The following is a 22,688-nucleotide window of genomic DNA, read 5'->3' as shown; positions in this document are numbered from 1 at the left end:
CCCACCTCGTGTCGGAAAAGATGACTACATCGACCGAAAGGGTAATGTCTCAGTTTGTCTGCAGGCTATTTGTAACGAAGATAAAAAATTTATACATATTTACGTTGGATACCCTGGATCGTGTCTCCGCATATTCACTATTTTATAGGTTATAGTCACATTATTTTACGGAAATAGTTGAAATTAGACATTTATTCTATTAAACATGCCTGTAGACAGTTGTGGGTATAGATGCGAGGTTTAATATAGCCCCCATAATAGAAGTATTATGTGATCTTCATTACAACTCTTGCTGGAGGGTATAAAAAGTTCGGTCCGACCGAACTTGACGCCTTTCTTCCTTGTTTCTAGATTATTATCTACTGGGTGACTCGGCATATCCTTGTACGGAAAATTTAATCACTCCATACAAGGATAATGGTCATTTAACTCTGCCACAAAAAACATTTAACATAAAGCTGAGTTCTGGACGAGTACGAATAGAGCATTCCTTTTGAATGCTTAAACAACGCTTTAGGCAGTTGTACTACTGCAAATTACGTGGCATGAAAAAAAATTGCCACTTTGTAAGAGCATGTTGTGTGCTACACAATTTTGCGGACGAGGACGATCTAGAGTTCAATTCCGAAAGCGAATATTTGGAGACTGAAGAGTGTGAGAATTTGAGCGAGCATGGGAATATGTCTCAAGGCAATAAAGTACGAGACCCCATTTGCGTATACATACAAGACCAATTGCGAAGTAATGAATAAATGTTATTATTAAATATTCGCTTCATTCTTTGAATCTATTGCCTTCTTTTCACTTTGTGCTGAAATAAAATGATTTAAGATGCATTTTCTGAAACACATATTGTTTTATTTATATGTATTTAGATTTAATGTAAACGCTGTGGAATACATTACAGAATAAATGAAAATAAACAGATTTCAATTTATATATTTAAAATTAAAAAAATGTTTTTAATATACACATACATATATTTATCATATGTATGTATAACTAAATGACGATACAAAAACTACGTACATATATATGTACAACAACCAAAATGAATAGTATTCAGAATGTAAATTTTCCACGTTTTCAACAAATTTACCAGAGTTTCCAATAGCTGCACTTTTCCTTTCAGCTCTTTCTTCTCTATTCTTGATACTCTTTTCTATAACTTCCATAAGTTTTATGTCATTTTCCTCCTTTTTCTTCATATGGTCTTCAACCTTTTCCATATATTCTTGCAGAGACGTCTTCTTCTTTTTGGATTTCGAAGGTGTTGAATCGAATTTATCTAATAAGAAAAAAATAACTGCTAATTTTATGTATGAAAATAAAAAATGCATTCTTTTTCTATTTACCTGCTTCAGATGAATTTGTGAAATCATTATTTGAAAAGTCATCCGCTGATACATCAGCTTCATTGTCAAGGACGTACTCCGGATTTATTGATTTTTTTTTTTCTAAAAGCAGTTCATCTAGTTCACTAAATATATAAAAAAAAACAAAGTTATTACGTTTACAATAAAAGTCCAAAAATGAAATGTTTAGATTTACAGCTGTGTTCAAAATAATAGGAGTGCTCATACACAAAATGGAGTGGTCCAAAAAACATGGTTAAACTTCTCTATTTTGGTCAATTATGTATTTGTTTAACATTGTTGACTTCTCAAATGTTAATTCATTAACAGAAATGTGGCAATATGTTTTAAATTATTTACTGTTTACACCAACATTATAAATAGTCTTAAAATTTGTTGTTCAAAAAAATAGGAGTGTGGAAGAAAAGGACAATAAAAATATTTGTAGTCAAATTTACGACCAAAACTCTAAATAGTCTGTTTTTGGATACTACCAAGGCCTTTTTTCAAACAAACTTCAAATTTATTGGATTTACTACTATCAACTAAAATATTTAGAGTTAAAAAATAAGAATACCAATTTTACATAATACACATAAAACATCTGAAAACCCCCAAAAGGGTTACACAATTTGCACTAAGTTATATATTGAAACAGACCACGCTGACATACATATATCCAGCCTAATTCACATCGCTTCGTCAGGACTCTTTTATTCAATGATCACTATACTCTTTAATATATGTATAATTACCTTTGATAGGGACAGGTTAGCCTATTGCGGCCAGTTTTAGAATTGTGCAGTTGTACTTTCTTGTATTGGCGCTCCAAGTTAAAATACTTTGCTTGCACCTGAGATGTATTAACTTCATGTCCGCAAGCTGTGAGATCCTGTGAAATTTTGTTCCACATTTGACTTTTATTTTTTAGCGACCCAACTTTCCCAACCAAAGGCCTATATTCTTTTACTTTTGCAATGAGCATTTTTGTGGATGCATCCAGCCACACAAACTTTTTTTGATCTTGCAGTCAAGTTGAGGAATCATAGGGATCATCGACATTCACATATTCTGTGATCGAGTCTACATCTGTAGATGCTTGGGTATATTCACTGAAAATTATTTCATCATAATTTTCCAGATCAGGTACACTATTTGCGGCAACTGTCTCCCTGTAATGTGGAACTGTAATCGGAAAAATGCATCAATTTGATTCCACATTTTTTATCTCATACTTACCAATAGTAACCCGTTTATATGTTCCTGGAGAACAAACCACGTCTACTTTTCTTTTATTCATGTTGTTATTTAACCAAAAAATATAAAATATTCTCCGGCTTTCGATTTATTCTTCTTTTTTAAATGCACTAAAATAAAAAAGAAATATTCTACTGCGTACAATTTGTTCTGCTTTTTAACGCGCCAATGCTTTTGTTTTGGAAATCAGCTGTTATTCTGCTAAAGTTTACTAAATGCTGTCTTTTTACTTTTTTCTCTATTTGCGTGCGAAAGAAGAAGACACATCAGCCCGTGTGTTTGGGGTTTTTTCCCGTAGGTGTCTTAGTTTACACTTTGTGATGAGGCTAGGAGTCGTCGCATCAATGGTGATTAGGATAGCTCTGACGGTAACACCCGAGCAAGTACTGCAACGTGAGCATGTCATTGTGTTGCTGTACTGAAGAATCTTTGTCTTCTTATGTAAATGGTCCACTGTAGATGCAGTTCTCAGGGCAGCTTTATGACAGATTTGTATATTTTCTCATCGCGTTGCGCTTATATTTGTGGACCACACTGGTGCCGCTCAGTTTTCCAAAGACTGGCTTATAGCGTTATATGCCAACAACGGACTTGAAGACCTTGTCCCTACTTCTCAGCCTGTCGCAGATAGCTGTGGCATGCGCAGGCAACGTGAACATGCTGTCGAATGTGACCCCTAGAATGTTGGGGTAGTAAGTGGTCGGAATTCTGCCATCATCGACCATGACATTCAACTCAGTGCTAACTTCTGCAGTCCATGTGGTGAACAGAGTATCAGTGGATTTTGTGGCGGATATTTGAATATTCTTCAAGTGGAAAAGGTGATAAGATCAGTCAAATCGGAGTTCAGCCTTCAGTAACGACAGGTTGAGAAATTTAGTAAGATACTCAACTCCTGGCTCATCCAGCTGTTTCAGCATTGCCATGGAATTCCATCCCTACGCTTGGGATGATTTAGCGTTGGTGATGCAATCATCCATTGTAAATTGAGGTAGTTCCTCCTTGGCAGAGGGAGATCTAGTGTGATGTAGTACTCTTCTCTTCTCTATCGATTACAATAACTTTCGCACCTCTTAGGATCAGTCAGCGTATCGTCGCCAAACGTAACTAAGGTCCAATCTTTCTTTTTTTCCAGGTTTCGAAAGTGACTTAGCCGTTGCGCCAATTCACTTATTCCAGATCCAATGTCGCAACTCTTCAGATGATTTAGCTACTTTGTCCGCTTATGCTCACCGACCAACCTGTTAACTCCGAATGCCCGCATCCTTAACTCTTTGCTAAATCCGTATCCTCTGTCGGAACATTTGGTCTCACTTCAGGTATTCGTCCGTATAGTGAGCGGCATCAGTTGTGATTATATTTCGAAACTTCCTTTCTGCTACCCAGGCATAAGATAGGTTGGGCATATTTCTGGAGCGGTGAGTGTTGAACTCTCTGAAACTAACCCAATCTTTCCCATGATTGATGAAACTGCGGCGCTCAGAGGTGATGAAATCGGCCGGTCTGCTAATGGAGACAATTATGGGGAGATGGTCTGATCCAAGAGAAACGACGGATTGCCAGGTGACGTCAGTTGCCAGACCAGGTGACACGATGGTTACATCAGGCGAACTGTGACACTCTCCGCTAATTCTGCATAGGTAGCACTATGTCCCTCTGGACATTGTTGAGGGCCGAATGCACGATGAACATTAAAGTCCCCCAAGATCAGTCGGATTTGACCTTCCTGGATAACCTGGTATACAATTACTTAACGGTGGGATGTATGCGTTAAGCAACTCTACCTCGGTAGTTTCACGCCTGACTGCTAACCCCATACATTCTGTGTACTGGTTATTAGATCCAGGCTCAAGCGACATAGGTCTGTATTGAACAGACTAGTGAAATAGACAAGATAATCCCCTACTACCACTTCTGCAATTAAATTGCAAAAAGTATACATTTTCAGGGATTAGAACTACAGGGGAGTCTCTTAATCTCATGACGACGACAACTACTGATTGGTGGCCGACCACTACTGAATTGTTGTAGCATGCAGCAACAAATCCCTGTCGTATACCGTCAGGTTTTAGTGTAATGGATGCGGATGTGACAAACCGAGTATATTCATATTGGCCTTGGGTTTTCCTTCGTTCCGGCCGGACCAAAGAATCCGGTGTAGGTAATCACGGATATGTTGCTCTCAACAACGAAAAATGATATAAATACAAACGGGTGTACACCAATGTGACATCCGCTGGCCGTAACACGGGTGTTGTGTGAATCAGGGTCAATCCGGTAACATAGACCTGACTGTCGCCGTGAGATTGACATAGTCTGTTGTTAGGACACATCACACAGAAACTGACTTGTGTTAGATACGGTGGTAACGAATATACTTAGGAATAAAGGAAATTATTCCCAGCTAAAAATTTATCTTTGGAGTCGACACCGCCATGGGAGACGTGTAAAAAAATTGTCGAAGACTCTAAAAAGTATATAAGTATAAGTCGATGTAACCATGTTCGTCTGTCCGCCGGTTCATCCGTCTGTCTATTGAAATCAAGATACAGCTCGAAATATTTAAGATGGAGCTTTATAAATTGATACCGACGTTTCTATTGTTCCTAGTATGTTTGGTATTGAAAATGAGCTTTATTGGTCCACATTTTGTTATAGCCTTCATAGTACGGTATCTTCCGATTTACGGTATTTTGAAGACTTTAGCGATATTTTCTTACCGAAATAGCTGAAATTTGGCATTTGGTCTTCTTTGAGGTTATGAAACTTTCTCCCAGACATTTGTCAGTATAGGTCCATGTTTTGATATAGCCCCAATAGAACGATATCTTCCGATTTTCGGTATTTGAAAGGTTTCAGCGTCATTATCAAACCGAAATGGATTCCATTTGGCATTTAGTCTTCGATGGGGGTATAAAATATTCCAGAAGAGAATTATCAGTATAGGTCCACATTTGTATATATCCCCAAAGAAGGGTAACTCCCGATTTTCGTAATTTTGAAGGTTGTGACCTCAATATTTAACCGAAATGGCTGAAATTCTGTATTTAGTCTTCTTTGGGACTTCAAGGTCTATGTTTTATTATGACCCCCATAGAACTGTACCTTCCGATTTTCGGTATTTTGAAGGCTTTATCCACATGTTCTCACCGAAATGGTTGAAATTTGGTATTTTGTGTTCTTTAGGGCTAGAAAACTCTATATACTGACAAATTTCTGGGATAATATAGAAAGTTAGCTCCCGATTTTCGGTATTTTGAAGGTTTTAATTGTTCCAATTTAGTTAAATACAACTCGTGGTGGAGGGTTTAAAAAGTTGGTTTTGGTTCGTAGAGATACTTTTCTATTTTCATGCAGATTTTTTATAGGTAATGGTTTTTGGTGACGTACCAAGGAGTGGTCCTGACCGGCTTTAACATGGCAAAGCCCAGGATTTATTTTGGTCCCTATTTAATCTCAAGTGGACACTGCCCTACCGTGGTGTCATCTGGGGAGCTGACTTTGACCCCCTTTGAAGGTAGTGATCTAACATGTGCCGCGCTCTCGGGTTAGTAACCCTCCCATGACACAAAGCATGAGTTTGATTGCGGATTTGTAGTTGGTCGGAGGTTAAAACATCTGGTCTCCAGCTTCATCCCAGTGAATGAAAGACTTGCTACAATACGGATAAAAACAAAATTCTTCAACATTAGGTTTATCGGCGCTCATGCTACAACTGAAGACAAGGACGAACAGACCAAAGTATATTCTATGAGCGCTTAAAAGAAACATACGACCGTTGTCCTGCCCATGACATTAAAATTATTCTAGGCGATTTTAATGCCAAAATTGGAAAGGAGAATATCTTTAGATAGACTTTGCAGCGGCAAAAAACGTTGTAGTTAGCAGCACCAGATGTGAGCATCTCGACGACAAGAAATCAAATTGATCACGTTGTGAGAGACATTCATCGAGCGTGTTGGATGTACGTTCGTTCCGAGGAGAAAATATAGACTCGGACCAACACCTCGTTGCAATAAAGTTAAACGTAGCGAATGAAATACGAACAAACACAACACGAAAGTTAGACAACAGAAAGCTGCAATAGCCACAGCATATTCCACTCAACTTGCTTAATCAAAGCACTTATCGTCCCGATAACATATCAGCACAATGGAAAAGTATTGCCAACTCCATGCAAACAGCCGCAAAATCCATACTTGGATACGAGAGACCTCCACCAAGGAATCCATGGTATGACCAGGAGTGTCGTGCTGCTACCGAAGAGAAAAATGAGGCATATAGCAACGTAGCAACGTGTAGCGCACAAGAGAGGTATCAGGAGAAAAGGAAAGAGGAAAAAGAGAGAAATGGAAAAGCGGGTGTGAAAAAATGGAGATGTTCAGGAGCCAGAATGAAGTCCGAAAGTTCTATCAAAGAGTAAAACATCAACCTGATGGCTTTGGTACTGATGCATCCTCCTGTAGACACCAGCAAAGTAATTTGTTAACTGGTACAGATAATGTGCTCAGGATATGGAAAGAGCATTTTTCCAAACTGTTGGTATCCAATAGTAGCGAAGACGCCGAAGATACCACAGATTCAATCCCAAAAGATGGTATTGAATGCATACCGCCCAGCCAAGATAAGGTAAAGACAGCAATAAACTGGTGTACCGGCGGGTTAGTGCGGTGGGCAGGTTTCGCTGCTGAGTAAGTGGAACCTGTATTAGGGATAGCTTTTAAAGGCTGCGAGTGTGGACTGTAAATAAGGAATGGATTGTGGAAGAGAACAGTGGTTCGCTGACACTAGAGATGCCCTACAATCCTGAAATGTAGCGACAGTATGATAAGGTGTATGCATCAGCTAGATAGCACCATCTGACAGGTAGAACGCGTACCCGACGATTGGAACCTGAGGAGAGAAGACTGTATGCTTTAACTTTAGGGGCATAAGTCTTCTCCCTATTGCCTACAAGATAGTCAATGAAATAATTGGACCATACCAATGCGGATTTAGTCCACCATTGACCAGATATTTACCCTGCGCAAATCCTGGAAAAGGCCCACTTCGACAGCCCCCTACGCCCAAGCGCATTCCAAGCCATGTCGGAATTTGGTATCCCCGCAAAGCGCATTCGGTTTTGTTAGATGATTGTAACTGGTACTAAGTCCTCACTTAAAACAGGAAAGAACCTCTGCGAAAAATACAGTACCAAAATAGGTTTCAGACAAGGAGCTTTTCGTGTGACCTGTTCAACATCCTGTTGGAAAAGGTTATACGAGATGCAAATGTCAAAAGGAATGGCACAATCTACAGCAGCAGCAACATGTTACTGGCTTATGCTGGTGGCATTGACATCATGGGACGATCCGTAAAGGAAGTAACTGATACCCTTAAGAAGGTCGAAGGAAAATCAGCAAAAGTGGGTCTGGCGGTAAACGGCGAAAAGACAAAGTTGATGGTGTCGACGCTCAATGCGTCCATAGAGCTCAGACCAACAGTGGAAGTTGGTTCCTATAATTTTGCGGTAGTAAAAGACTTCGTCTACCTCGGCTCCACCATAAACACAACAAACAACATCAGTTGTGAAATAAAGAGAAGAATTGTGTTGGCAACAGATACAACTTTGGCTTAAGTAATCAGTTAAAAAAAAAAACAAAGCAACATCTCGTCAAACAAAAACAGCGGTTTACAAAACACTGATACTACCTGTGCTAATGTATGGTTCGAAGCATGGGTACTTGCACAAGCAGATAAGGCAGTGCTTGGTGTTTGAGAGAAAAATTCTTCAAAAGATCTGCGGGACAAACTGCTTTGGCAGTGAATATCGACGTCGTATGAACCACGAGCTGTATACAAAAACATTAGTATAGATAAAATTATCGAGATGCAACGATTGCGTTTGCTAGGCCATATCATAAGAATGAGCGATGATGAACCCGCTAAAAAGGCGTATAAATACTTGCCACATGGCGGTACATGCAAAACTGACAGGCCAAGGCTTTGATGGAGCAAACAAGTGGAAGACGAGATGAAAAGGCGCGGTATACCAAAAAGCGAAGCAACAAACAGAGAGAAATGGAGATCTTTTCTTAGTTCGGCTTATGGATCAAATGTTCTGTAATGGGCCAGCTAAGTAAGTAAATAAAGGGTTTGAAAGCACTAAAGCCGCATTATTTAATTTACCATACTATGCGCTGAGGGGTATTCTAGATTTCAATTATCGGGAAAATATCAAAGCCCATCTAAACCACTGCTTAATATCCACCTTTCCCTATGTTACTCCATTCACATCGGACCTAACTAAAATTTTTGGCAATATAGCTTTTTTATGACATTGACAATAAACATCAATGTTCACGCTTTCAACATCCACTTCAGTTGATGTGACAAAACATTAATTTCATTTATTTAATTGCCTATATTTCCTGTCAAGCTTATCTCCTCCACCAACCCTTTGGGAAATTTTCCAAAAATATATACATATCGATTTCTAATGAAACTCATTTGAAATTCAAAAAACAAAATCAATTTCATTTTCAAATTATCCCTAGAGTATCAATTCAAGTGATTTGAAAATCTGTCACGTAAAATCGAATGCATTTTTAATAAATTCACGGCAATAACTTAATTGCAACCTTCAACGTTATTAATTGCTAGGAAATGTAACCAACTGTAAGCGTAATTCTCGCAAGTTATCATTTCCCCAAGGTTTCCGTTGCGTTTAAATCTTCCTGTTTTGTTTACACATTTAAGGCTTTTGTCGAAGACTTACAGAGAAATTTAGCATAAAACAGCTGCATAAAATTAACACACACACACATTTTAAGTGCACTGAAAGTGTAATAAAGCCAATTAAGAGCAGTAGAACATCCGATCGTATTCATTTCAGTGCTTTGTAACAAATTTCATTTTTTACTTACATTTCTCACAAACAAAATATGACATATTTTACTTCTCAGAATTACCGCGTAGAAAGTTGATGCATTCACACAAAAATCCCATTTAACTATTTATTGCCATAATGCCACACATCTTCATTTCTGACAACCAGTATTTTGTGTATCAGTATGTGTGGGAGGGAGAATTTCCCTGTACATTAATGTAGACGCTTGAATATTATAGTTGCTGCATAACCTTGCCATGTATAAAAGCCACAACATGACATTGTCGGGGGTTGTGTATATGTGTATGTCAAGTTGAGTGAAACCAGGAAGGATATGCATTAAGATTGTTTTGCGTTTTTCTAGTGAAATCCTGTAAATCTGTAGGTATATTTGTAATAAGCTGTTATGTGTGCATTAAAGTGATAATATTTGTTAATAAACGGTGCAGTTTCAACCATCAGTCATTAATTTTAATTTTGTCTTAGATTTTTTATTTTCCTCAACATTCCATTTAAATCCATACTTATTTTAACGGAATGCGAATGATTTTCACTTGGAAAATTTCAACATTTTGAAGAAGTTCGAAGAATAAAAAAATGCTACTTCAGTAGAAAAACTCTTAAATAGACTTCACATCGGGTAGTATCGTTTACCTTCCAGAGAGAGAACTCGCTGTATGAAGTTTTAGCAACATCGATCGGGAAGAACCGTTATATGGGGATTACACCAAAATGTGGACCTATGTATATATACATATATCTTTTGTGGATAAGCTTTTTAACCACTAGAAACCTTAAGTGGCAAATTAGAGCTATTTTGGTAGGAAAATGTTCCGTAAAGTCCTCAAATGTGGACATATGGCTCCAATTTGTCGATGTTGTATTACTGCTATTTTTATACCCTCAGCCTTTAGGCTAAAGAGGGTATATACACTTTGATACAATGAAAATGTGCCTCATCGTAATAATGGTTTTAGACCCCAAGTATGTTTGGACGAAATGTGTTTCAGACAATTTGAAGTCGATTGAGCAATGTCCGTCCGTCTGTCTGTCTGTCCTGCTGGCTGGAGCGCACGATAACTTTCCAACGGATGAACCGATTCGGTTCAAATTTTGGCTTCCGTAATATTTTGCCCAAACTAAGTTTAAGTTCGAAGATGAGCTACATCGGTCCACTCCTTCCGGTACCTCCCCCACAAAAGTTCGAAAATGATCGGAAAGTTTGTGCGCACGATAACTTTTGAAGGGAGAAACCGATTTGGTCCATACTTTGCACATCCTGAAATGTGTACCAGACTTAGATAAGGTTTCAATATGGACTCAATCGGCTCACTCCTTCGGGTACCTCACACACAAAATTTCGGAAAAGTTCAGTTAGGGCCATCTTTCGAATCGCTTTGATTTTTGTTTTAGCAACTTGTATTCACTGCCCCCCATACGACGGTACAAGTTTCATTATTTCATTTCATCAGGAAGTCCATACTTCCTGAGAAAATAGCATGAAAGTTGCAAAAAAAACCCTATGACACCGTGTGAGGTTGTTGGAGCGCAAGATAACTCTAGAACGGATCTGCCGATTCGGTCCAACATTTGGCCTTAGTAAAATGTTGTCCAAACATAGTTTAAGTTCGAAGATAAACCATATCGGTCCACTCCTTCAGGTACCTCCCCCACAATAGTTCAAAAATGTTCGGAAAAATTTCGCTGCCTCAATTACGATGGTAAAAGTTTTTTTCAGGGGCAAGTAAATACTTCTTGAGCAAACAGCCCGAAGGGTGTAAAACCCCATAGGCACCATATGTAGTGGCTGGAGATCCACTTCCATAATGGTCAATGTCGATCCATTCCTTTTAGTATCTCCTCCGCAAAACTTTTGATCTTTAATCCTAATCAAAATTTTTATCGGCTCAAACGCCCAAAATTGTTAAAACCCCCTAAATACATACGTTTTTTGGGTATAAAATTGTTTTAATATACACAGGCTGAGGGTATATCTCTGTCGGCAAAGCCGACTGATACTTTTTTACTTGTTGTATGAAAAATTAGCTAAAACAAGTAAAAAAGGCAAAGTGTACCCTCAGCCTATGTGAATGAGACTTTCATCTAGAGACAGATCGAATGTATTTAGGGTCTTTTCAGAATTTTGTGGACCTTTTTGTACATTTGAACTTGCCGACAAAAATGTAGATTCGGATTAGAGTTCAAAAGTGTTGCGGAGGAGGTACTTAAAGGAATGGAAGTGGATCTTATTTTGGAAGCCATATCTTTTTGATAGATATCGCGCCCACCAGTCATTTCAGTGGGTCATCGTATAACATCTGGACCAGTATGTCAGGAAGCATGGACTTGTCCACGGAGAACATAATATCGCCGTAAACTGGACCCCAACGTACATCATCGGTATACATTTCCAAAGGATCTTCGAACAGCCCTTAAACTTCACTTAAACACAAATGTTGAACTTTTGTGGGGGAGCTAACCTAAGGTGAGGACTGATATGAGCCATTTTAGAAGTTAACTTAAATTTAGACAAAATATTAGGAGATCCAAAGTTTGGACCAAATTGGTTGCCCCGTTCAAGTTGTATCATGCATACTCTTCTAGTGATTTTTTTGGATATTGGGGGCAAGTATCGGAAATTGTGGCCCGGTATTGTCCATCTTCATCAAAATATGACGAAGGCCAAATTGTGGACTAAAGCGGCTGATCAGTTCGAGACTTATCGTGCTCTTCAGCCACTACATATGGTGCCATTGGGGTTTTTTACTTATTTGTATAGGTTGTGGTTTGATGTGGTGAGCATAGTATGTGGTGTTGGTGTGATGATGGTCATGTTTGGGTTATCCGCCTATGAAGGGAAGAAGATGAAAATAGATTAGATATGTTTGCCAAGTCATGTAAGATTTTTGGCAAATTGGTATATAGAGATGGGATCTATGTCAGAGAAGAAGGTCAGAGTATTTATCTCATATCTACCAAAAAATCGGTATCTCCTCGTATATAGCAAGGGGCACCTACATAGTAGATGTTCGATCGTGTCTGTCTCTTCTGGATCTCTGGATCTTCATCTTGAAATTAGGGATCTGACCATGCTGTGACCGGTAATAAGTCCACAAAGGTTTTTATGCCTAACTTATTTAGTGAAAACAGGGAAGTGGTTTTACGTTGAGATTTAGTAGGCCAGATTACGTTGGATATTCTGCAACCAGGTACCGTTTGCCATCTTTGGTGTGCCTTCTCGACAGAGAGCCAGCAGGTGCTAGTTCAGTCGAACTCATCAAGCAGTGCAGTCGAGGATCGCTTTGGAGTTCATAGTCCATGACGTGTGGGCCTTGAGAGCCGCTTAAGACTGCATTAAAGTCCTTTGACCAACTCCACTAATTTCCTGATGGCAAGAATCTCCGCCTGAAAGACACTGCAATTATCATTGATTCTGAAGGATTTTTAATAAGTGGCTTCTCGCAGTAGATTTCGGCTCCCGTACTTTCCTCCATCTTGGAACCGTCTGTATAGATAGTTGAAGTTGAGTGAAGTGGTTATGTAATCACTGGTATGATTGCGTCCACCGAACTCAGGTAGTCCATTAAAAGGATTTAAAACCTTTGTATGCCCAAGGTGTGAGCATTGCCACACCCCCGTCTCTTTAAGTCTAAAAGTCCTTTTCCAGCTTAGGCGGTGGTCTAGGATTGCACCGAGGTATTTGGCTTTTAAAGAAGGTCTTAAGGCGACCCCATCCAGGACTGGTAGCTGAATTTTGGGAAGTTTGCGCTTCTTGGTGTAAAGTACGAGTTCCGTCTTAGCTGGGTTGACTCCAAGTTCATTGGCGCGAGTCCAGCAAGACAGGTGTACTAAAGCACCTTGCATCAGGTCCGATAGGGTAGGCAAGAACTTTCCGCTAATGAGAATAACAAAGTCGCGACGACGCGTCGTCAGCATAAGCTACCACCTTCGTTTTTGGACGGTTGAAGTTCACAAGAATTTAATTTATTACCAGAAGCCAAAGAAGGTGTCAGCTTCTCCTCACTGAACTCTCGCCTAGATGGGAGTTTATAATTCTGCTTTTCAGCATTTCATCAACCCCCCTAACAAGAATAGAGCAAATTCCTGCGTTGTTGAGTGCATTATGGATGGATTCAAGCCTTACATTTTTGAAACCCACATCTATGTCGGGGAAGGCTACAAGCGTAAAGCCCGAGCTTTCCATATGTCTCTCAATATGCCCAACCACCTCGTGTAAGACAGTACCTATTGACTTGCCTTTGATGTAGGCTTGTTGTCATTTGCTTATTATTGTTGGGTCTAATTGAGACCTAATTTCATAGTCAAGTAATGTTTCCAAAGTTTTTAGGAGAAAGGAAGAAAGACTAATAGGCCTGTAGCCTTTAGGTAATGTGTGACTTGGCTTAACGTCCTTGGGGATATACGTCGCCGTTACATACTTCCATGAATTAGGTATGCACGACAGATGCAAACAGGCCCTATAAGTCTCCTTTAGGATTACCAACACCGGTTCTGCCACGTTTTGCAGCATAGGCGGTGTAATGTCATCCGGTCCAGGAGACTTGTAAGGCTGAAAGCTGTCTATCGCCCATCTAAGTCTTGGGATGCTGGTCAATCTATATATCTGTTGCTCGTCTTCCCCTATACAACCCCGATTTTGATCGGTTGTCTGCAAATTACCATCAAAGTCAATACATCCCGGAAAGTGCACTTCTGATAACAGTCGGAGTTTGTCCACGTGCCGTTTTCCCGCTTGATGCCACCTATAGATTTAGGATCCTAGAATATAATCTTGCGAAATCTGACATCTTCATAAAATCCTTCTATAGACTCACTGAAGCAGACCCATGACCTTCGCTTAGCCTTCTCAATTTCGCTCTTGTACTTATTGAAGTCAGCTCTATAGGTATCCCAATCTGTACTGAGAGCAGATTTACTGGCTTTATTATATGATTTCCTGGCTGTCTTGCGAAAATCAGCCAGGTCATTATTCAACCATACCGGCTGAGATTTTTTCCAAAGTAGGTGATTGTGCAGGGATCCTGATAACATCTCAGGAGAGTCTTGCTCAAGACATTTACAGTTCCCTCGACTTTCTTTGCTGTAAGCAACCCTTTGGGTAGTCCCAAGTCAGCATAGTGATGTACCATTCTACGGTGGCTATATCAACCCGTGAAGCTATGCAGGCAAATTTCAGGGGGAAAAGTTTTTCAGGCCCAAAGGAGACTAAATACCAGTCATTTTGGTAAAATGATCTGGCTAAAACCTACAAAATGCCGTAAATCGGAAGATACCGTTCTATGGTGACTATATCAAAACCTTGTCCTTTAGCGACAATTTTTTTTCAGGAATGCTGTATATCCCTAACGAATACTAAATACCAAACTTCAGCCATTTCGATTACATATTCAGGCCACTATCTTGAAAATACCGAAAATCAGGTGGTACCCTTCTATACTGATAATTCTCCTCTGGAAAATTGTATACCACCATCAAAGACTAAATACCAACTTTCTTACAATGGGGTTCTGATAACGACGCCGAAACCTTCAAAATACCCAAAAATCGGGAATCAAATAATTTTCAAAAAAACAGAAATTTGGTAGTAGTTCGAAAGAACGAATCGTCTTACTGAAACATGCCATTAATATTAAATATCATCCATTTCGGTGAGAAAATGTGGCAAAAGCCTTCAAAATACCGAAAATCGGGAGTTACCGTTCACAGCCCCCATAGATCAAAACGTGGACCGATATAATACCAAACATCACGTAAAAAATATAGAAACGTCGTCGTTTATAACGACGAATTTCCGAATTTCCGCCCTTTATATTCCACACAAATAAATATCGCTTATTACGTCATCGCTTATAGCGTCATATCGGTTGTAACGTCGGTGAAATATTTGAATTTTGCTATCGGTTATAACGTCGAATCATACGAAGAAGGAAATTGTCTCTTAATAATCTGTTGTATGTATATTTTTTCAAACTCAAACAACAACAAAATACTAAACTTATCCACAACATGTTCGAGGATGGCGGTCTCAAGTCAATTAAGCTTGAATGTTTGTCACCCAATGTCACATCTGTTTTACAACCCATGGATTAAGGTGGAATAAAATCATTAAAATAGCAATGTCGTATAATCAAATATCCACTATCCTGTCAAGAATAGAAAAGGATCAAAGTACGAAATTAAATGTGTTGTCGTCTTTTGTCATTGATGATTTTCTTCATCTTGCGGGATTGTTAATGGACATTTAAAAGTTTCTGAAGACGTTTATCTTTGTTCTAATTTCTCCCAACACGTAGAAGATATTCATTAATTATTTGCCATCGATGACAAAGTTTTCACATCTGCCATATATAATGACGACAACATAATATTGGAAGTTTTAGATGGAGGCAATTTTAATGAACAGAGTTTCAAATGCTGTAAGTGTCAGAGGCGTGTCTAGCTGTAGAAACTCTTCAAAAATTTATTTACTCAGAAGATGTTACAAACAAAAATGTTTTTTGAAACCCTTTCGGAATTCAAACGCCGTTCTTATGACAACCGTTGAAAAGCTATGAACAAGTAGTAAGTCATAATATCTACAGTCTCGTTTCTTACGTCGTTTGTTAAGCAAACCTTGATATACAATCCATGCAGTTTATATGATGGTATCGAATTTCGTTCCGAAGATAGATGCAGAAGCATAAAAGTCTCAAGAAATACAAGGGTAAGCTGTGTCAAATCAATCACATGTCCATATGAGAGCAAATATCTCATGACCCATAATATCTACAGTCTCGTTTCTTACATCGTTTCTTAAGCAAACCTTGACACACAATCCACGCAATTTAGATGATAATATCGCATTCCGTTCCGCAATTTAGATGATAATATCGCATTCCATAAGTCTACAGTCTCGTTTCTTACGTCGTTTGTTAAGCAAACCTTGACACACAATCCATGCAGTTTATATGATGCTATCGAATTTCGTTCCGAAGATAGATGCAGAAGCATCCAAGTCTCAAGAAATACAAGGGTAAGATGTGTCAAATCAATCACATGTCCATATGAGCCCTGATTAAATTAAAAAGGTAAAGCATGAAAAGTCTGAAGGAATTGAATCCACCGGAAAATCATGAAGCGAAATAACAGCAACAGCAAATGACAGGTCATACTGAAGGCTGTTTATCATTTATTTGTCTATACAATTGATTTGTCTATTGTTATACTATTGCACATGTTTAGCCCAAAGTAGCATCTGTTGGCCAACACTATTCTTCCTCGTATTTCACAACTGATGTTGTTTGTTATGTTTATGGCGGTGCCGAGGTACACGAACTCCTTTACTACCTCAAAATTTTAGGTACCAAGATTCACAGATGGTGCGAGATCTGTGGACGTATTACGCGTCGATACCATCAACTTGGCTTTATCGCCGTTTACTGCAAGACCGACTTTAGTAGATTCCCTTTCGACTTTTGCAAAGGTGTCAGTTACTTCCTTTGCCGATCGACCCATGATGTCAATGTCGTCGGCATAATCAAGTAACATTTGGCTGTTTGTGTAATTGTTCCACTTCTTTTGACCTTCGCGTCTCGTATGACCTTTTCCAGCAGGATGTTGAAAAGATCACACAACAGGCCGTCTCCTTGTTTGAAACCTCTTTTGGTAATAAACTCTTCGAAGAGGTTCTTTCCTATTTTAACTGATGACCGAGTATCAGTAGCATTACATGAGGTAGTACACCATATAGAGAGAACCTTTGAAATTAAGTTGTATACACTCGCAGTTTGCATCGACATCGAAGGAGCGTTCAACAACGTCAGCACCGAAACGCTAATCCACTCCTCAGACGAGTTTCAGGTAAACCGGGCCTTGAGGCACTGGATAGACCACATGCTAAGGAATAGACGGATAAGCTGCGCGCTACAAGACGTAACAAAAAGAGATAAATTTGGTCAGGGGACGCCACAGGGAGGAATACTATCACCTCTCCTATGGGTTACCACCATAAATAGTCTACTAAGGATCTTAACCGACGAGCGATTTGAAACCATCTGCTATGCAGACGACGTTATAATACTTCTTAGGGGAAAGAATCCAAATATATTCTGTAGAAGGGCTAGACGGGTGAGTCAATAGATCATATTGTATCAGACCGTATACCTGAAACAATTGAATCCGCATTGTGTAAAATTTTAATACCGGACAGATACATGTGGATCGATAGAACCCTGGAACGGATGCCAACTGGAAGCTGTGGGTTCACTGATGGGGCCGTTCTAGGGTGGAGAACGGGTCTGGATCTATATATCGAAGACCAGGAAACTATAATCTCCCTTCGACTGCCGGATCATAATACTATCCTACAGGCCGAAATCCGAGCGATCACAGAGTGTCTGAACTGGTTTAAATCTAACACAAGGCCAATCACTGTAAACATCCTAACGGACAATAAAGCAGCAATTAAAGCAATAACAAGCAAGACGGTGAAATCAAAAACTGTGTAAAAAATCAATCAACGACTACTCCCACCATGGTTCGGTTAACATTATATGGGTACCAGGATATAAAAGGATTAGGGGTAACGAGATAGCTAACTCCTTGGCAAGGCCAGCCAGGGAGCAAACTACGATAAGCCTAGATAATGCTAAGCCTTTAAAAGCGGCGCGTCTAGAGTTAAAGGCATGGAACACTGAATAGAAAGGGAAAAATACAAAAATCCTCTGGGGAAACCCAGGCGAGGATAAAACAAAGGATCTCCTTTTAATGAGTAAAAAGGACATTAGTAGACTGAAAGGCATCCTTTCAGGACACCTAGGGCTACAAGCACAACTGCACAAAATCGGTTGTGCAGAAAGTGGCGAATGCAGAGCATGCGGAGAGGGAGACGAAACGTTGGAACACTATCTCTGCCATTGCCCAGGCTTCGCGACGCTGAAAAACCAATTTCTAGGAAATAACACTATACTAGAACTCCACCAAATTAGGGCAAGCGAGTTCAAAAACTTAAGAGATTATGTCAATGGCACAGAATTTCTTAACTGATAAATTTATTTTCTTTTAATAAATTAAGCAATAAAAATTTATTCCCCTTAGGCTTCCGCAATTAGAGCGCACAACAGGCCTATCCTGGCTTAAGTGTATGTCCATACGGGCATGTGGCGATTCTCTTTTCAACCTAACCTAACCATCAGTTAATATCATCTTACAAAGCCGAATGAGCTTTGCGGGAATACCAAAATCAGACATGGCTTGGAACACCTTTGGACGTATAGAGTTGTCGAAGGCTGCTTTATAATCGACAAAAAGATGGAAGGTGTCGATCTGCATTTATTGGGTCTTTTCCAGGATTTGTCTCACGGTAAATATCTGGTCAATGGTGGATTTGCCTGGTCTAAAGCCCCACTGACAGAGTCCAGTTGCTGTCTTTACCTCATCTTGGCCGGGCGGTATACATTCAATACCATCTTCCGGGATCGGATCTGTGGTATCTTCGTTTTCGTCGTTAGTATTGGATACCAGCAGTTTGGAAAAAATGTTCTTTCCATATCCCGAGCACACTATCTGTATCAGTTACCAAATTACCTTGCTGGTCTATACAGGAGGATATGCCTGTACCACAGCCATCAGTTTAATGCTTCACTCTTTGGTAGAATTTTCGGATTTCATTCTGACTCCTGTACATCTCGATTTTTTCACACACCCGCTTTTCCATTTCTCTCTTTTTCCTGCGGAAGAGACGTTTCTCCTCTCTCCTTTTCACCCTATACCTATCTCGTGCGCTACACGTTGCTACGGATTGTAAAGTAGCCCGATACACCTGGTCATACCATGGGTTCCTCGGTGGAGGTCTTTGGTATCCAAGTATGAATTTTGCGGCTGTTTACATGGAATGGTCAATACTTTGCCATTGTGCTGATATGTTATTCGGACGAGGAGAGCTTTGATTAAGCAATTGGGCCAGTTGAGTGGAATATGATATGGCTATCTCTGGTGTTTGCAGCTTACCGATGTCTAACTTTCGTGTTTTGCCTGATCGTACTTAATTCACTACGTTTAACCGGGTACGTACCTTTGCTACAACAAGGTAGTGGTCCGAATCTATGTTTGCTCCTCGGAACGAACGTACATCCAACACGCTCGATGAATGTCTCCCATCTATCATAACGTGATCAATATGATTTCTTGTTTTCTAATCCGGGGACAGCCAGGTGCCCTTATGAATGTCGAGATGCTTAAATCTGGTGCTGCTAACTACCATGTTTTTTGCCACAGCAAAGTCTATCAGCCTCATTCTGTTGTCAGATGTTTCACAATGGAGACTGTATGGCCCGACTGTTGGGCCAAAGATATTAAAAACGCCTAGAATAATTTTAACGTCATATGCAGGACAACGGTCATATGTTTCTTCTTAACGCTCATCAAATATATCTTTTGTCAGTTCGTCCTTGTCTTCAGTGGGAGCATGAGCACAAATAATGATGATGTTGAATAATTTTGCTTTTATTCGAATAGTAGCAAGTCTTTCATTTACAGGAGTGAAGCTGGAGTTCCAGATGTTTTAACTTCCGACAAATCCGCAGCCAAAATCATGCTTTTGGTGTTTTTGTGACGCTTTTACGCCTTGTACTTTTCAAGTACATCTGCCAATGCGTAAACTGCACCTTTTCTATAAAGAATGCGAACTTTCCAGGTGCAGATTCGCAGATCATGGTCCTTAAAACGTTTGCGGGGGTCGTCAACTTAAGAGGGGTTTGTTTTTCTTTTCTTTCGTTTTTTTCATAGTAGGGTGCTCTTTTACTAGGGGAGGGTTACCGATGCGCAAGCCCAAGTTTTTAACGTTCTTATGGGTGAACGCGCGGCACTTGTTAGCTCGCTACCTTTAACGGGTGTTAAAGGTAGCTCCCCAGGTGACACCACGGGGAGGTCAGTGTCCACTGTCCACCAAGATAGATCCTGGGCTTTGCCATGTTAAAGCCGGTCCAGGCCGTTCATTGGTATCTTTCATTCCCGACGTCTCCCGGGAGCAGACTTACGTCCCTGTAATTGGAGCATACATACATACCGCCTTTTTTATGTACCGGGCATAGGATGTTCTTGTTCTAATCATCGAGCATGTATTCCTACGTAAGATGGTGCTAAAGAACTGATGTATAGTTCGAGGATCAGATAGTTCGGAACACGTCGTATTAGGTGCAGGCCAACGGGATATCAATATATTCGGCGTTCGGATGTCCACTATTTGTAGATGATTACGAACACGATGAATTTGTTACATTCACGGCTCCTGTTAAACAATTCCAAAGATATCACCCCGCCTTGGTGGATTCACTGTTTCACTCTACGGGACATAGGCTACTTATTTCGGAATTCCACCAACGACGGACGTCCACACAAAAAGTTCATTATTCAACGTTTTAAACACGGCTGGAGGAAATTATTCTCTATATCTTCGAACAGCACGGTTGACGGTATCGAAGGCCTACGACAGTTCAAGATCCACCATTAATGTTCGGTCACACGGGCTGATCTGGATCAGTTCTCGACTTGTGGATATGTAATACTGTAATACTGTGGAGTTTAATACTGTTGTGGTACTGTGCATTTTCCGTAATCCATGTTGATGTTGGGGAACTCTGAATCTGCTTCTCATCATGGAGAGGAAGAGTGTCCCAAGAGTCTTCGTAACTGGCGACAGGATGGAGATCGGACTGCACGATTCACCTCTGCTGGCAACGTTACCTGGTGTCAGTAGCTGGACCGTCCTGCCAACTTTCCAGGCTTCTGGTATAATATGGATGGCTAACAATAGGTTGAGGACACTTGCTTAAGCATTATCACTGATATTCCGTGTGGGCCGAACACTTTGGATGATTTCGTGTTCAGGATCGCCCATTGTAAATTGTGATGGCACCCCATAGATGCCCCATAAATTGCCGGCCCAACGCTTCGGATCAGTCAATGTCACGCTGTTGAAAGTAACAGCTGTTCTACCATTCTTTTTTCCCGGAAACGGCAGTGATTTAACCGCTGCCCATAATTTACTTAGGTGGTCTCGCTTGTTAACTTCAAGATATAGTTCCCTTACTCATGGGTCTTCAGGGTTCGTACGTCGATGGCCATCACGCTCATTGCTAGTCCCGTCGCTTCTTCTGTGAAATTTGGTCTACTTTCTGGTATTCGACCAGTAAGTGTGTAGCGAGTGGCAGCAGCTCTGATGATGTCCCAAAAAATTCTCTCAGCTATATGATGGTCCAAAAGAATGAGCTGTTTGGTAAATTCTTTGAATACTTATCAATCAAATTGCTCGGCAAGGACTGTGCCACTCATGTCATTGAGGTTATTGCGTAAGACAGAATGCAAAAGTTCATGACGAGCATTCAATTCCCCTGGCACTATAGGGTTATTTCCCTCCAAAAGCGAACTTATATCAGGCATATAACACAGGCACTCCTCTTCCGATTCTTGTACGATCCTTTCGCAAACCGCTTTAACCATCACAACGTTCTATGTTACAGGCGATGGTGAGCTTTTTCAGAGAAGGCCAGACGGTCTTCCTATAGAAGACCAGAAAAAGTTCTTCACAAAGTCGTCTTATAGTCGATCAAAAAATATTCTTATAGAAGACCAAAAAAGTCTTCATACAGAGGACCGGAATGTCTTCATATGGAAAACCAGAAGGTCTTCTTATGGAAGACCACAAGGTGCAAAGCGAACTTTTATCAGGCATATAACACAGGCACTCCCTTCCGATTCTTGTACGATCCTTTCGCAAATCGCTGTAACCATCACAACGTTACTAGCTACAGGCGATGGTGAGCTTTTTGAGAGAACGCCAGACGGTATTCCTATAGAAGACCAGAAAGAGTTCTTAACAAAGTCGTCTTATAGTCGATCACAAAATATTTTTATAGAAGACCAAAAAAGTCTTCATACAGAGGACCGGAATGTCTTCATATGGAAAAGCAGAAGGTCTTCTTATGGAAGACCATAGAGGGCCATAAGGTTTACTTATTGGGAGAGAAGGAGAGAAGTCTCCCCTGTCCCGCCTGGGATGTTTGTGGAACAATTAAAATCAAGGTCTTCTTATAGAAGACCACAAGTTCTTCTTATGGAAGACCAGACGGTCTACTAATAGAAGAACACACAATATTTTCTCACACAAGACCACAGATATTTTTATAGAAGACCACAAAATCTTCTTATAC

At 40.0% G+C, this 22,688-nt stretch overlaps 1 protein-coding gene across 1 annotated transcript; it reads right to left on the bottom strand.

Moving 5' to 3' along the window:
* Window positions 1-832: 832 nt before the first annotated feature.
* Window positions 833-2,868, bottom strand: LOC141394059 (uncharacterized). The gene is made up of 4 exons (XM_073967876.1): window positions 2,595-2,868; window positions 2,111-2,540; window positions 1,356-1,480; window positions 833-1,288 (listed from the first exon to the last, which is right to left on the bottom strand). The coding sequence occupies exons 2-4, from the start codon at window positions 2,338-2,340 to the stop codon at window positions 987-989; spliced, it is 657 nt and encodes a 218-aa protein (XP_073823977.1). The 5' UTR covers window positions 2,341-2,540; window positions 2,595-2,868; the 3' UTR covers window positions 833-986.
* Window positions 2,869-22,688: the final 19,820 nt, after the last annotated feature.

The sequence above is a fragment of the Musca autumnalis genome, unplaced genomic scaffold (genome assembly GCF_047663935.1).
Source record: "Musca autumnalis isolate F117 unplaced genomic scaffold, ASM4766393v1 scaffold_2, whole genome shotgun sequence".
Classification (NCBI taxonomy): Eukaryota; Metazoa; Arthropoda; class Insecta; order Diptera; family Muscidae; genus Musca; species Musca autumnalis.
This window is presented reverse-complemented; position numbering and strand designations above follow the sequence as displayed.

Excerpts from the sequence above, each read along its gene's own strand:
- LOC141394059 (XM_073967876.1), bottom strand. The coding sequence starts at position 2,340 with ATGCTCATTGCAAAAGTAAAAGAATATAGGCCTTTGGTTGGGAAAGTT. Across the intron at positions 1,481-2,110 it reads CTAACCTGTCCCTATCAAAG|TGAACTAGATGAACTGCTTT; the intron begins GTAATTATACAT and ends TTATATATTTAG. Across the intron at positions 1,289-1,355 it reads CACAAATTCATCTGAAGCAG|ATAAATTCGATTCAACACCT; the intron begins GTAAATAGAAAA and ends TTTTCTTATTAG.